Genomic DNA, 17,590 nt, shown 5'->3' with positions numbered 1-17,590 from the left:
CTTCTTTCCTTAATCCTTCTGAGCTAACCTCTGCTAGCCTCCAACATTTCCTCTGCAGCTTCCTCACCTCACTCAGCCTTCATAGCCTTGAATAGAGTTAGAGCCTTGTTCTGGATTAGGCTTTGGCTTAAGCGAATGTTGTGGTTGACTGATCTATCCAGACCACTTAAATTTTCTCCATATCAGAAATAAGCTGTTTTGCTTTCTTATCATTCATGTGTTCACCAGAGTAGCACTTTTAATGTCCTTCAAGCACTTTTCCTTTGCATTCAAAACTTGGGTAACTCTGTGGCCCAAGAAGCCTCGCTCTTGGCCTATCTCGGCTTTGGACATACTATCCTCAGTCAGCTTTATCATTTCTAGCTTTTGATTTAAAGTGAGAGATGTGAGACTCTTGTTTTCACTTGAAAATATAGAGGCCACTGTAGGGTTATTAACTGGCCTAATTTCAATATTGTTGTGTCTCATGGAATAGAAAGACCCAAGAAAATGGAGAGATACTGGAAAATGGTTGGTAAGTGGAACAGTCAGAAGACACACACAACATTGATAAAGTTCTCTGTCTTATATGGGCATGGTTCATGGTGCTCCAAAACAATTCCAAGAATAGCATCAAAGATCATCAATCCCAGATCACCATAACAGATATAATAATGATGAAAAAGTCTGAAATATTGTGAGAATTACCAAAATGTGACACAGAGACATGAAGTGAGCTCATATTGTTAGAAAAATGGCATTGGCACAGGGTTGCCACAAACATTACATTTTGTTAAAAAAAATGCAGTATCTGTGAAGCATCATAAAGCAAAGTGCAATAAAACCAGGTATACCAGCCAGGTGCAGTGGCTCACGCCTGTAATCCTAGCACTTTGGGAGGCCAAGGCTGGAGGATCACAAGGTCAGGAAATCGAGACCATCCTCACTAATACGGTGAAACCCCATCTCTACTAAAAATACAAAAAAAATTAGTGGAGCGTGGTGGTGGGCGCCTGTAGTCCCAGCTACTCAGAACAGGAGGCTGAGGCAGGAGAATGGCGTGAACCCGGGAGGCGGAGCTTGCAGTGAGCCGAGATCGCACCACTGCACTCCAGCCTGGGCGACAGAGCAAGACTCTGTCTCAAAAAAAAAAAAAAAAGGTATACCTATATTTCCGATGCACTTTCCTATTTATATCATATTACTACAATATTGCTTTATTTAAAACTTTGAATATTTGATTTGTCAAATATTTGAATATTTGATTTGTCAAATATTTGAATATTTGATTTGTCAAATATTTGAATATTTGATTTGTCAAATATTTGAATATTTGATTTGTCAAATATTTGAATATTTGATTTGTCAAATATTTGAATATTTGATTTGTCAAATATTTGAATATTTGATTTGTCAAATATTTGAATATTTGATTTGTCAAATATTTGAATATTTGATTTGTCAAATATTTGAATATTTGATTTGTCAAATATTTGAATATTTGATTTGTCAAATATTTGAATATTTGACAGATAAAATGTTGATAATCTCTTACTTACAAAAGTCAGCAATGTCTGATTATTGACTAAGACTGAAAAAAATTTTGCTGTGGTTTGAAGACTTGATGATTTATAAAGCACCATCATTTTTAGAGAAAAAAAAAATCACATTTTCCCTAGGGATTACTGCATATGATTGTACTGTTTATTTATGTGCAGAAGTACCTGGGTGGCATGAGGGGCCTAAACTCAGCCCAATTTCAATGCCAAGCCAAACTGAAAAGTGGTTTATAATTCTTTGGCTCAGAAGGGGCACTTTTTTTGTAATGTTTCCAAGACAAGTACAAGCCAGCTAATGATATCCCTACTTGAGAGACAGAAGTACACTACAGCAGCTCAATAACCACTCAAATGCAGAAACCAGGTAAACAAAGAAATCTCGAGGAATCAGAGACTGATTTTCACAAATCCTGTGCTGGCTACCAGATAGTAACCCTCAGTAAGATTAGGCTCTATCTAAATATCATAGTCCAAAATTTCCAGTGTTTACATACATATAAATTCTGAGAATCATAAGCTAATGCTCAAAAATAGCCCAAATTTCTGAATATTCTGGTTTTAACTTGTATGTTTTTCTCAAATACTAGTCTCTTTTCACAGTAGAGAAAATTTGAGAATTCAAAGTGGCACATTAATCTTCTTTGAGTTGATATTACTTATTATTGATATGCCTGAAGAAAAATATTTCTGAGATTTTACAGTGTCATGTAATGACTTGTAAGTCTGATTAAATCATTCTAAAATTTTGGAGTAGGGGAACAGAAAACAAGTAAGCAAAGGAAGAACAAAGAGACATGGGAAGAAAGGCAGGGAAGAAAAGGGATGATTATATTAAAGAAACGAAGGAAGAAGAATAATAGAGAAGAAGCAACCTCAATTTTCTGCCTTAGGGTAATAACAGGATGGCAAACCATAGCTACGGAAATATTGAGCTTTCTAAACCACTCTTTCAACCAGAGGTTTCAAAAACAACCAACCAATAACAAAGAATCATAGCAAGTATTTGATGCTAATAAGTTTCAATAGTTTCAAAACAAATACTCCTAAGTTTGTGTTGTTTAAAGTATGAAGGCCAGAATAAATGAGTCCTTACTTTCTGTTACCCATTCACTTCTGGCTTTTTCTCCCTTCCCAGTGTTCTTGGCATAGGTCAACTGGGGAGCACTGATTCCCTGGGTTCCAGAGCCCTAGTCAGCTTTTCTGAAATAAGCCCTGAAAAGCTAGAGCAATCCTGGTAAAATCAGTTTTCTTTTCTTTCTCTCTCATCCAAGTCTTCCCCTCATCTCCCAACCTAAAATTTATCTTTGCCATTTTCATTATATAATTCAGGTTTCTCTGAATTTCTTCTCATGCTCTGTTTACTTTCCTTTGTATGCATTACTTTTCTACGTTTCTGCTCTGAGTTACTTTATTCTATACATGCAGTGATGCAATGTTTAAACTTTTTTTTAAAAAAAAACTGTAAGTGGTATGACAGATACAGCTAAAGAGTTTCAAACCACAGAACAGTCTCAGCTGAAGTGTGACTATACACACCTGCCAACACTACCTGTAGTTTTATCACTCCTTGGGGACCAAACACTGCTTTACCTGTTTCTGGTCCAGCGGCTTAGAACGTCACCTTGTCTAACTATAAGACATCAAGGGAAGGGTGTCAAAAATGTCTTATACAAAATCTGCCAGAATAACTAAGTGATATAACACTTTGAAAGAAGGGTCCCTGGGGTATAAAGCTTATGGTCAGGAGATAAACAGAAAAGACGTTTCAATTTGGAAGAAACAGTGTTAAGAAAGAAAGAGAAGGAAGGAAGAGAAGTTAAAGAAAGGGAGACAGGGAACTTACAAAAACAATTTGATTCCAGAATATGCCATGGTAACTGAAGCTATTTTGCATTTTGATGTTGCTATGCCATGCATTTTAGCCTACTCTATATTAATTACTTTGTTTCTTGCTTTAACCAAAATACACGTATAAAAAAGACAGCCATCTCTAAGGTTGTTGGATAAAATATCCTGATTTTTGTAAAAGTTTTGTTCTAAATGCTGCATCCAAAAGAATAACGAATTTCATATAGCTTGTTATACTTAGCAAGGCACTTTTGCATATGCCATATGTCATCTCATTTGGGCCCCGTAACAACCCAGGAGGGTAGGCAGGACAGGTTATCAGGTCTGACGCTGAGAGAACGTAAATGACACTGCAGTAAACAGGGGTGTCTGAACTTAGAGTACACCTGAAGCTTTTGAACTGCATGTTCCACGCTGTTCCCAATGCATGTGATTTTAATGTGTTACAGGATAGACTCAATTAAGGAAAGTACTATCTGTAAAACATTTGTTTGTATAATATTCATTGCTCAAATTTATCTAAGTTGGATCTAAGCCATGACAAAGGAAAAAAATAAGCTAATTTGAACCTTTACTTATTGTAGACCTTTGCTTTCCCTCCTATTCAAATTATTATAATTTTATGCAAAATGTTCTAAAGTTGAACTGTACTAGATAAATGATCCTCACATGATCTCCAAACACCATTACCATATAACTTATAAACAAAAAGAATATTTGAAAAGAGATTTAGATCCTCAGGATTTGATGAGAATGAAAATGGGATTGTAATATTTTCTATTCTTTCATCACTTTCTCATCTATCTTGGTTTTTAATGAAAATTCCATCTTAATACAAGCATCAAATTAGGTTGCCTTATAGGAGAAACCTAATTCTATTCCCCTACAATTTCTCACAAATAAACATTATTTCTACCATTTCTATTGTCCATTTGTGTACATGGCAAGTATTTTCTGATACAATTTACTGAACTGTTACTTTTGAGAATTATTACATGATTGGGAGTTCCTGAAGCAACATCATTGAAATGATATAAAGCTGTATTAACCAACAATGCTCAACAACAATTCTCTAACTCTAGCAAAATTAAAACTATTCTCAAAGTTATAAATGTTTCACCTTTGCCCACATATGCATTTCTGCCTGACAAATAAAGCTCTCTACTTAGCTATAAAGTCCAAGAAATTTTTAAATTAGACTTTCTAAGTTTTCTCTTAATTGATGCCAACGTGCAAAGCAACTCCAATGTCCTCAAAGTAGTATTTTCATGGAATTGAAAATATCAATGGATAACTCAGGGAAATGATGATTTTCACAGGAGACGCATGGCATTTATTACTTGAGAAACACTTCTAAAGTTTTATTTTAGGTCAATGGCAGTATTTTGGGGTATGATGCTGACATAAAACACATTGGAAATAGCTATTTATATGGCTGACTTCATACAGACCTCAATCACTGAAGGGATTTAGCCCCCCAAATTAGGAAGTCACTTACATTGACTCTGACCTCCCCTCATGAGAAGTCCAGGTGCTTCTTCTTGAACTTCAAGGGCTCGGGCAGCCCAGGCATTGCCCCAACACTGCTTAGAGCAGTGGTCAGTCTGGAAGTAAAGAAGCACAGTAGTATCCCAGAGTGAGTGTTTTAAACAAGGCCTGCAAGAGGCACTAATACTGCATCCACGTCTGGCCACATGCCATTTCAGACTACAATATTATCCCGCCACAGCAAGAAATGGGGATGAAAGCCTAGAATAAGCTGTATTTATCCAAAGAATGTATCATAAGTGAGTTACAAACACATTTCTCCATATTGCCATTCATTTGGAGGTTAGCCTTGATGGCGTGATAATATTACAACTCCATATTCCAAATAATTATGGAATACACAGAAAGTCAGTTAATTATATATATACTATATGAATTATATTGTCTATAAATAACAACAAAATTGTAATAATATCATAAAATAGGTAAAATTATTTTAATTAAGTTATTAAGTTCCAATGACAAAGTAATATTGATTTTTGTTTACTCTTTTTTTTTTTTTTTTTTGAAGCAGGGTCTCATTCTGTCACCCAGGCTGGAGTGCAGTGGTGTGATCACCACTTACTGCAGCTTTGACCTCCCAGGCTGAAGTGATCCTTCTGCTTCAGCCTCCCAAGTAGTTGGGACTACAGGTGCACACCAACACAGCTGGCTAATTCTTTATTATTTTTGTAGAGGTGGGGTCTCCCTATGTTGCCCAGGCTAGCCTCAAACTCCTGGGCTCCAGTGATCCTCCTCCCTTGGTCTTCCAAACTGCTGGGATTACAGGTGTGAGCCACTGTGCCTGGCCTATTCTTCCATCTTTTCAAAAAACCTACTATATGCCTGAAACTAAAACTATTCTATTACACATATATTCCATTATTACTGAATAAAGTACAATATAATTAATACATAGTCCATAAGATTTAGAGTAACCAACTAGAAATGCCACAGGGTTTTCTCCTGACCACAGAAGAACTCTATTTACAGAGCAGTTTGACTAGTCCAGTTGAGGTACACTGGAGCTACGCCAGGGTCTTCATTTACTCTCCAGTGTTTCAGGAAATCCAAGTGGGTGATTCATCTGGGGTCATCCACCAAAACCAGGCCTAGCTACAGGTGTAGCTCCTACCCCAGTGGTTTTGGGGACCCTCACAAACTCAAAATAAAAAACACAAACTAGAGGAAATGAAAATGATAGCATCGTGGGAGAGGGGAGAAACCACCGTGTAAGAGGAGACCAAGATGCTATTTCAATTCTAAAGATAAATAGCTCTATGACTTTACCAAGATTTACAGCAGTGATCTGTTTCCTCTTGAAACAGTGGAAAAGAAAAAAAAAACCCAGAAAATGTTTTTTATAATTGATATCATTGTAGGATCACCAGGTGAGCTTTTAAAAACTAGGAATATTCAGGACCCCTCACAGAGATTCTAATTTCATGCATCTGGGATACAACCTAAATATTAGTATTTTTAAGACTCCCCCAAATAATTTTAATGTGCAGCAAGTGTTAAAAACCACAAATCTGAAATTCCAAATGAGCTCAAAGCATCTTCCTTGATTCCAGAGATTCTTAGCCTGTAAGTGTTCTATGACTGTGTGCCTCCAAATTCTATGATGCTGTACCTTAAGCTCATTCTGTCACCCTTAAATCTAAGAAGTATCACATTATTTTAAAAAAAGGATTTCAAATGATGGACCAAAAAAAAATTACACAATGATTGAACTGTAATAAATATAACCTTGACAATTTTTCCTTCAAATGGTATACTATTATCTTACATGTACATTACTTACTATACTATCATCTTATGCATGTGTATATGTATGCTGTGGGGGGTAAGATACGTATCTAATAATCTTCCAACTAAAATTTCCATTTGTCTAAAATTACATAATACCAAAATTTTTTATCAACTTAATAAGAAAGAGTAGCATCTTTGCACTGCAATTTTTTAAAGTTATGCTAATGATAAAAAATTTAATTAGTTACTAATTCGGCCTTATACATTTCTCACATTTTGAGTTATGCAAGGCTACAATTCTATAATTCTTACATTTTGGGTTCTAGGGAGGAAACTGAAAAGCAGTAATCAATGCCAAAATTTAAGAAGGCCAAAAGAGTCATTTAAAGGACAACAGAATTGAGAAATAAATATGCCCAATCTTAACTAAAATGTGCTTTGTAGATGACTCATGCTTTGGGGTAAACAACTGTAAGAGCAAATACTGCACAGGCAAGATGTAAATCCTGTAAATATGCAGAAGCACAATCCCATGTAGAGGTGAATATCAACAATAAATAAAAATAAGATAATAAAAATATAAATAGATGTTATAAGTACAAATATAATACGACAAAGATATATCATTCACTAGCAAAGTCTAAGTTTACGACTAATAAAAGTTACACCTGATACCTATTAAATACTAAGAGCCATAGGATACTAGTATTATTCCCATTTTATACCCAAGGAAAAAAAGGCTCAAAGAAGTTTAGTAACTTCCCCATGTTCTCACATCTGGAAATACCATAACCAGAATTCAAACCTAAGGCAGACTTGACTCCAGAGATTCTTACCCTGTAAGTGTTCTAGAACAGTACAAGAGTAATGGAGAAATCACTTTTAGGTTGTCCTTTACCATGACATGCTAGTCAAACACTAGAAGCAAGGCGATTTTTTTTTTAATTTCAGAAAAGACATCAAAATAATCTATAGAATGTTCACGGACCTTTTCTAAGATGTTACCCTCATTTCTGAACTTTCAAAGGAAGATATTCATCATAAAATATCATGCATTTATGTACTTGTGAATTGAAAACAATGAAAATTTAAGCCGTAAATACTATATAATATAGAAATTCACAATAAACTCTAATGTATTAAACTACAAGCAGCACAAAAATTGCCTCAATGTTACCAGAATAAAAATTAACAAATGGGCATGAGAAGATAGCATCATGAAAGTAAGAGTTCCAATAATCCTGCAAAATGCCTTTTTTCATCATTAATAATACTATTATTTCATCAAAAATACATGATTTCTCTGGCATTCATGCAAAAATTCTTGGGCAAATGCTCAAATTGGAATGTATAGACAGCCAGCAGAACCAGTTCTCTGAAGATTTTTTGGTACTAGATCTTATTCTGCCAATGATTTAATCATATTCTCCCTGAGCATCACTTTCCTTATTTACAAAAATGAGAGGGCTAAACTATATTGGTGAGTTTTTTCCCATATAATATTTTAAGAAAGTTTTCAATCATGCAGCAAAGTTGAAAGAATCATACAATAAGCACCCCTACATATATCCTTTATCTACCTTCTACCATTACTATGTTACTACACTTTCTTTAGTGGGTATCCACCTTATATCCATCCATCAATGCACCTTATTTCTGGTTCACTTTAAAGTAATTCACAGACACTGATGTACACCTCCCCCTAAATATTTCAGCATGCCATAATTGAGTTCAGTAATTTTTTCATCTTTTTACATAAAATTTACAAATCTTAAGTGTGCACTCAATTAGTTTTAATAAATGCATGCACCCAACGCCTGTCAAAATATAAAATACTGTATTAGTGTGTTTTAAAATATGTTTTCTAAGTAACAGAGACCAAGATACAAAACAGGTATAAGCAAAATGGCTTTATAAGAAATGAGTGAAGATCTTCACCCTCAGTGGGTCCCTCTACCCTACCTCAGGGGTTCCAAGAGCTCGCAGTTCTTCAAACGGGTGAAAATCATCTGATCAGATGCTCTCAAAGATCCCTTCCAGCTCTCTATGGAAATGCCTCTGACCACCAATGAAAGTAATTAAACCACTCTGCCTTTCACCAAACATGAAACAAAGTCAACTTCTCAAAGCTTGCAAGTTTCACTGGTAAGTTATAATTGGTTTAATTATTTGTTTATTATGCTTAAGGCAACCCCGGGTTTGCTTCTTGCATCTTTTTTTAAGTGATTTTGAATGGTAATTAATATTTTTCTATACTAGGGCCAAGCTCTAGTCACAAACTGGAATGAGCTTTCATACATTATGGCCAGTTAAAAAGTACAATACTACTATGGGTTGGTATTTACAGTGAAGAGTGGAGTTTTCTATACATAGAGGAATTACAATTCCTGCTGAGATCAATCAGTCTTGGGAGCATGCACGCTCCCTCTGTCTCTCTGACCTTAACATAAGCTGTACCCTTTGAATAAACAAAGCCCCTCCAGGGAAATGTGAGAGGCTAGCCCTGCTCCTCCCTCACATGTAACTTTAGGCAAGTCTCCCAGCCGACTTGGGCCTCAGTTTTCTGGTTGGTAACACTGAGGGAGGGGTGACTAAATAATCCTCGGCATTAATAACTTCAATCATATGAACAGTGAACACAAAATTCACTTCAAAAAAGCCAGCTTCCTGCAGACAATTAAGTACCTAGAAAAGAAAGCTATAAACCTGTAATTCATCAGATCACTCAATCATCATAAACATTCAGCCCTAACCACAGATTTGACTCAGACTGCAGGAAGACTTAATCCTGTTCTCAGTATTTATATAGATCTTTTTAAATAGCCGATTCTTGTTTCTCCAACACAAACCTTTCTTTTTTTTCCCAGACTATCTTCCTTAAAAAGAATTCCAGTTTGAGCTATTAGTATTTAATGAATTTTCTAGAACTTCAAAAAGGTCAATATTACTTATAGTACATATGTATGAAATGGGGCCAAATCAATGATGAGCTCTCCTCTGTACTTCTTGTTATTTATGTTTTAGCCAGTCTATTGATCATCAATAATGCCTATGATAAAGGTAATATAAAAAGACCCACTCCATGGGTAACTCAAATAAATTAGAATTAGTAGAGTAGGGAGACAATTCTGGTGGGAAGAGTTTGAACCATGAGCATATTCATTGCTCAGGACTGTTGGCAAACAATTCTCCATGGATCTCTTGGGTTTCTGCACATCTTGTCAGTAGAAGTACCGATCTGATGTCCTTTGTTCTAGATTATATTTTTAAACATTTTCGTATAAAGACAAACTAGCCAGATACAGCAGAGGGCAGATTTGTTTGCTGATCAGTATAACATCTCTCTCTGGGGAAAATCTTGGACAGGTTTGCTTCCAGCCTATTATAAAAGAGTTCCCTAAGTTCAGGGTCCTCAGTTGTGACAAGGGTCCTCTGCATTCACAGTATCCACCTTCCCACTCCATGTCACCCCCAAGGGACTTAGGATGCAAGAGGAACTCATCACAGAAATGAATTTCATACTGTTTGCTATGCTAGACATAATAAAAGTCTTTATCTCTGAAGAAAGAGCTACTGTGAGCATCTATGAAATTGTGGCAGCCTAACAAGTTAAATGTCACAGTTCTTCACAAGGACATTGTCAATATCCATGCTTGCTATCTGGGTGCAATCTCTGTCCATCTGAAGAATCATTCAGTCTTTCAGGTAACACTGAACTGGCTTAAACATCATGCCTCTACATAACTTTCCTGACAGACAAATTGCAGTTCATAGAATCAAAAAGTTATTAATGTTCATTTAGAAAACAAATTCTGGGGAAAAAATAGCATGAGTAAGTTCAAGACTTCTTTATATCTGTATAAATATAACATTTTTAGTAGGGGCTATTGTTTTCTGGGGTAGCGATGGATAAACAAACCATAAGAATATTTTTCACACGCTAATAGAAAAAAAGTCAAACAGGAAATGTTATCTAATGAAGGTAATGATTGTGAAAAATAGGTAAGTGTTCCTGAAAAGAGTTTAAACATCATTTCTTGATGGTGCTAGAAGCAACCAAAGAAGGCAAAGAATGAGAGGATTCTAGAGACTTACTACATTGCTTTCTCTTTTTTTTTTGGAGACAAGGTCTCACTCTGTCACCCAGGCATCCAGGCTGGAGTGCAGGTGCCATCATGGCTCACTACAACCTAGACCTCTCCAGCTCAAGAGATTCTCTCAACTCAGCCTCCTGGGTAGCTAGGACTACAGGTACACACCACCCACACTCTGGTCATTTTTTGTATTTTTTGTAGAGATAGGGTTGCACCATGTTGCCAAGGCTGGTTGCGAGCCCCTGATCTCAAGCAGTCCACCTGTGTTAGCCTCCCAAAGTGCTGGGATTACAGGTGTGAACCACAGTGCCCAGCCTGCACTGCCTTCTTGTAGTACCTAAACTTCCCCAGTGGATGCTATAAATAATTATAAACTAAAATATAACTGTCTTACATAGTATCTCAGTTTAAATGGCTATTAAGAGACAGCTGTTAAATTGTATAACAGCAAATTAAGGGCAAGATGCAGAATGGAAAGGCTCAGTGATATAGGATTCTGTTTTGCAACACAGCACTTACATATTTTCAACTAGACCTTCATACCTAAAAAGGACCAGCTTTGCCCTGAATTTCTCAAGTGAGTAAGCTACATATCATTGATTTGGTTTAAGAGTTCTTTCTAATTAAACCATATTTCAAAAACTAACATATATATGCTGTCTCTGAGAAACAGTATGAGATACCAAACAAAAACACTCAGCTCTGAGAAGGCCTTCTCTCACAATAAAATCAGACAACATTCAGCAACATAAGGATATAAACTATGTTTCCAGAACCTATTAAGATTCTTAGAATTTCAGAGACATGTATTAAAGATTCATTGAGTTAATAAGCATAAATAATTTCATTTTCACAGAAGACTTTAATTATAACAAACTATCATGTACTAAGGGAGTTTCGTTGGTGTTTTTTTAAGTCAATGATCTGGACTTGTTATTTAAATAAGAAAAGTATCCATTGGGAAATTGGCCGAAATCTCTTATTTCAAAAACTGCTTGGAATAAACACGTAATTGCTTCATAGTTCATGTGGCATGGTGATGATTTTTTCAAATATTTGCTGGTGAACTCCAATGCATAATTAAGGTATTTTATATTTGATTAAAGTAGAAAAATGAGAAAAAGAAAACAGCTCAATCCAAAAGCTTTTTTTTTTCTTTCTATGGTAAGATAAGCACCTCTATGGGAAATGTAATTTCAAATGTAATTTTCTATGATGTGTTTACACAACAGTAAGTATAAACAGATACTTTTTTTAAGGGAATAGAATGCAGTCTTGTTATAATTATCTCTCAATAAAAAAGTTCCTAATCAAGATACCCTGACAGAACGATACCTGAGTCCCTAACTTCTCACATTCTATTGAACAACTATGGAATGAGGAGAAAATCGACTTGGCAACCTGCTTCCAGTAAAGCTATCACATGGGCAGGGATTCTAATCAGGCTGTGCCTGAAAGCGCTCTTTTCAATGTAGATTTCCAGATTCCAATCCAAGCAACTGGTTTTGTACTTCTGATGTGTACTTTAGAGTCTTTAATTTTGAGAAATTTCTCCAGGTGCTTCTAATACTCTGGCAGGTTTGAGAGCTGTTCACATGGGTCATGGACACTGAGTAGGAAACCAGAACAGTAAGCAAACCAAATCAAGTTTTAGAATGAAAAGTAGGAAGCAACAAAGGAGTGGATCAGATCTGAGAGGGCTCCGTGGCTGACAATGAAGACAGAAGTGGAAGTCAGACACTCAAGCTGGACATCTGAATAACACAGTGTGTTAAGACCAGGAACACAGTCAGGAAACTAGGTGTATGGGCCCCTAGACTGTTGAACAAGGCAACAGTGCTTCCAACAGAAAGACTATTGTCTTATTTTCTGGCTCCAGGGACAACACCATGTTTAAGAACACCATTACTTTGGGAGGCCGAGGCAGGCAGATCATGAGGTCAGGAGATCGAGACCATCCTGGCTAACATGGTGAAACCTCGTCTCTACTAAAAATACAAAAAATTAGCCGGGCATGGTGGCGGGTGCCTGTAGTCCCAGCTATTCGGGAGGCTGAGGCAGGAGAATGGCGTGAACCCGGGAGGCAGAGCTTGCAGTGAGCCAAGATCATGCCACTGCACTCCAGCCTAGGCAACAGAGCGAGACTCTGTCTCAAAAAACAAAACAAAACAAAACAAAAAAACACCATTGACTTAATTTTTCCTGTAGCACGAAGAAATACTGTCACATTAAACAGACCCATTAATTACAAGACATTTGGGTTTCAGAAACATTCAAGCTGGGGCAATGCATTTTATGAATGAAATACATGAAGGTAGGGTTATATCAATATGAGACACAGGAAGAACATTGAGCAGTTTACTTAGTTAACTAAAAAAGTTAACTTGAAAATTAAAAAGAGGGGGTTCAGAAATGAGGGCACTTGACAAAAATCAAGCAGATTCTGGTTTCTCTCTTTGTAAACCAAAATAAATCACTGCTTTCCTATATCAAGGAAGTCGTTCACCACCAAAAAGACTGAGACAGCAGATGTATTTAGTGATTATGATTTTAGGCTTAGACTATTCTCATCATCAAAGATATGAATCAACCTAAGTGTTCCTTAATGCATGAATGGATAAGGAAAATGTGGTATATATACACAATGAAATACTATTCAGCCATAAAAAAGAATGAAATCACATCATTTGCAGCAACATGGATGGAACTGGAGATCATTATGTTAAGTGTAATAAGTCCAGCCCAGAAAGACAAATATTGCATGTACTCACTCACATGCGGGAGCTAAAAAAAAGTTGATCTTATGGAGGTAGAGAGTAGAATAATAATTATAAGAGACTGGGAAGAACGTGGGTGTGAGAGGGATGAATAGAGATTGGTTAATGGGCAACAAAACACAGTTAGATAGAAGGAATAAGTTCTAGTGTTTGATAGTAGAGTAGGGTGACTATAGATAATAATAACACATTATATATCTCAAAATAGCTAGAAATGAGGACTTGAAATGCTCTCCACACATAGAAATGATAAATGCTCAAAGTGATGGATATCCTAAATGCCCCAACTTGATCATTACACATTCTATTCATGTAACAAAATATCACATGTACCCCACAAATATGTACCAATATTATGTGTCTATCAACAAACAAAGATTTTAGGCATAGTACTCAGGCTTGGGTTTCATCACTTGGCAGCTATATAATCATGGGCATGTTACTTAATCTTGATAAGCCCCAGTGTTCTCATGTGTAAAATTGGATAATGGGCTATAACAACATTAACTAATTCAAGTGATGGGCATAGTTATTTGACATAATGCATTGTTTTATTAAATTACTTAGTACTGGTGCAAATTCCAGTTTTAGCCTTATAGTGTTATCAGAGCATTTCAGTTAACTGATTTTCATGAAAACATCAGTGCAAAGATTGTCTTCTATATACTAGTTACAAAAGGGCCCCACATCTTGAAATGTGTGGCTCTACGTAGGATGACAAGATGCCAGAGATGGAATTGGTTTTAGGGACTCTTGAAAATTCCCTAATTTTATAGCAGAAGAAATTAAGATTTAGAAATCAATGGATATGAGCCACATTTTTCTACTGGTGTCTAGAAATTGCTTAATTGAATTCTGTCTTACAGTTTTTCCCATTTTCAATTTTTGATGAAACTAAAAAAATGTAGCACATACACATTATTAATAATTCAAATAATAATGAAGGGGAAAGTAAAAAACCCTCCATTTGTTGCCCCCTCTAAGCTCATCTGCTCCCGAGAAGTTACTCCTGGATCTAGGCATCCTCCCAGACCTTTTTAATGAGCTTACAAATCCATCCTGTCAGAAAGTCACGTTCTCAGAAACACACTAAGCCTTAAGAAACTGGCTTCCAGGCTTTCCGAAAGTGAAACAGCCAGGACTGGTATCCAAGTTTCCTGATTCTCAGCTAGTGCTTTTCACCACACCGTGATTCCTCCTGTCCTTGTAGATCCTGCTTCTGTTTGGGTTCCAAGTGTTCTCTTATTTTCCTTAATGGCAGCTCCTTTTCTCTAGTTTCTTCTGGCCTCTGTTTCCTGCTTATAAAATATATCACTCTAGAAATTTATAAAGATCTTTGTCAGTAGGTATTTGGGGAAAAAAACTGTGCTACTATTACTTGCAAAACTACATGTAACCCTCTCACCTCTAGTCTCAGTTTCTTTATGTTAAAAATGAGGGTAATGATCCCTGTTACTTACTTCTCACTCTGCTGTTATGAGAACTAAGTAACGGCTTAATCCCATAAATAAAAATGTTTGATCACTATAGTGTTTTATTATGGACTTTTCTTGAACAATTCAATGCCTATCATACCATGAGGCCCACAGCATGGTCTACAGACAAAACTCACTAGGTTGCTTTGAAGTTATGTTTCAACAAACCCTTATAGCTTTTCCCACATTCAGTGGCCTCACTTCAGCTCATTCTAAAGCAACTGCATTAGTATCGGGCTCCTTACTGGTTCCTCCTCATCTCCAAGAACTCAAAACGCTGAAATGTCCCAGACCTAAGTCCTTGGAACACTTTTCTTTATCTACAATCATTCCCCTAGTGATGCCACCTAATCTTACCACTACAAATATCACCTGCATTCTGACGGCTTCTAAATTCATGACCCTCCTCTGAACTTTAAATCTGTGTCCACTTGCCTACTTGAACTTACCGTTTGAATGTTTAATTGGCATCTCAACTCTACAGGTCTAACTCAACCCTGGACTCCTCATTTCTTAGTTGTTTCCCATCTCATTCAACCATAATTTTATACTTCCAGTTGCTCCAGTTTTAAACTTTGGAGCCGTTCTTTTCTTTTTTCTTTTTTTTTGAGACGGAGTCTTACTCTGTCACCCAGACTGGAGTGCAGTGGCACGATCTCTCCTCACTGAAACCTCTGCCTTCTGGGTTCAAGTGGTTCTCCTACCTCAGCCTCCCAAGTAGATGGGATTATAGGCACACCCGGCTAATTTTTGTATTCTTAGTAGAGACGGGGTTTCACCATGTTGGCCAGGTTGGTCTCAAACTCCTGACCTCAAGTGATCAGCCCGCCTCGGCCTCCTAAAGTGCTGGGAATACAGGCATGAGCCATTCTTGTTTCCTCCTCTTCAAGCCCTACAATCAGTTCATCAACATATCCAGTTGGCTCTACCTTCAAAATACATCCAGAATCCATATACTTCCCTCCAACTCCATAACTAACACTTTGGCCTGTGCCACAACCATGCCTGGCCTGGATTACTGCAAGGGTCTACTCACAGTCTCTCCTGCCTCTGTGCTTGACCTACCCCTTCCCATCATAGGTATTTTCTCAGCCATTTAAAAAGCTAAAAGTTGAGTCCCTCTCTGCCTCTGTATCTCCAACCTCCTTTACCTGAATTCCATGCAGACTGCTATTAGTTTAGTGCTTTCCACGCTTCCCTTTTTTTTTTTTTTTTTTTTTTTGAGACAGGGTCTCACTCTGTCACCCAGGCTGCTGGAGTACAGTACAACCATGGCTCACTACAGCCTTTCACTTCCAGGCTCAGGTGATCCTCTCACCTCTGTCTCCTGAGTAGCTGGGACTACAGGCAAATGTCACCGCACGTGGATAATTTTTAGTACAGACGGGGTTTCTGCCATGTTGCCCAGGCTGGTCTTGAACTCCTGGGCTCAAGTGATCCTCCTGCCTTGGCCTCCCAAAGTGCTGGGATGACAGGCATGAGCCACCGTGCCTGACCCATCCTTCTATTTAAGGGGTGCTACAATGCAAAACTTAGATGATCTGGAGTTGGAAGACCGGGGTATAAGTAGCACCTCCACCACTTACCAGCTGTGTAAGAAAGTCATTTAACTCTTCTAAATGTCAAATTATTTTTAAAATGAGAATAACAATTACTACTTATTCTATCAAGTTGCTGTAAAATCAAATTACATATTTGAAATTGCTTTGAAAAACATCAAGTGCCAGAGAAATATTTAGTATTCATTGTAATCTCATCCTTCCTGTCTACTCAAAACCTAGCTCACACCTATTGTGAAGCACTTCCGTGGTGAACTGGTAAAGAGTATCTCTTCCTTTACAGGCCTATAGCACTGTTTGTTGGAAACATTTGTAATACTTTTTATCAATTGATATAATGAACAGGTATTTCAATATTAGAATGCTGCTTATCAGAAGTTTATAAAAGTGTCTTACAAGGCCAGAAGTGGTGGCTCATGCCTGTAATCCCAGTACTTTGGGAGGCCAAGGCGGGTGGATCACTTGAGGTCAGGAGTTCGAGACCGGCCTGGCCAACATGGTGAAAACCTGTCTCTACTAAAAACACAAAATTAGACGGGCGTGGTGGTGCGTGCCTATAATCCCAGCTACTCGGGAGGCTGAGACAGGAGAATCGTTTGAACCCGGGAGGCAGAGGTTGCGGTGAGCCAAGATCATGCCATTGCACTCTAGCCTGGGCAACAAGATCAAAACTCCGTCTCAAAAAAAAAAAAAAGGCTTGCATTAAATTAATCTTACTCTACATTTTATTAAACTAATCTGTATACTTATTGTGTTACTCCTGACCAGACATACTCTCTTTACAGGACAAGATGCCTTTTACAAGTTACCCTTTTAATTCCTCACATATTCCACACATACCTAGTAAAATAAAATACACACATTTTTATAGCCAGTGTTCATTGGATTCAATGAACAGACTATTTGGATTCAATGTATCATGATGAGCAAAATCATGCTTCCCATGTTAAAAGAAATGTCTACTATGGCCCTGAAAAACAAAAAACATATGGCTTGAGTCCAAAGACAGTCTTTTAACAA

At 37.1% G+C, this 17,590-nt stretch overlaps 1 protein-coding gene across 3 annotated transcripts in view; it reads right to left on the bottom strand.

Annotated features, from left to right (window-relative positions):
* TLL1 (tolloid like 1) overlaps positions 1–17,590 on the bottom strand; it is a 232,432-nt gene that overhangs the window by 179,144 nt on the left and 35,698 nt on the right. The window contains exon 2 of one of the 3 annotated variants that reach the window (XM_034959377.3): positions 4,885–4,990. The exons of the other annotated variants lie outside the window; for them this stretch is intronic. Within the exon in view, the coding sequence (XP_034815268.1) occupies positions 4,885–4,906 (22 nt within the window). The 5' untranslated portion in view covers positions 4,907–4,990. The remainder of the gene's footprint in view (positions 1–4,884; positions 4,991–17,590) is intronic. 3 annotated transcript variants of the gene reach the window in all.

The sequence above is a fragment of the Pan paniscus genome, chromosome 3 (assembly GCF_029289425.2).
Source record: "Pan paniscus chromosome 3, NHGRI_mPanPan1-v2.0_pri, whole genome shotgun sequence".
NCBI classification, from domain to species: domain Eukaryota; kingdom Metazoa; phylum Chordata; class Mammalia; order Primates; family Hominidae; genus Pan; species Pan paniscus.
This window is presented reverse-complemented; position numbering and strand designations above follow the sequence as displayed.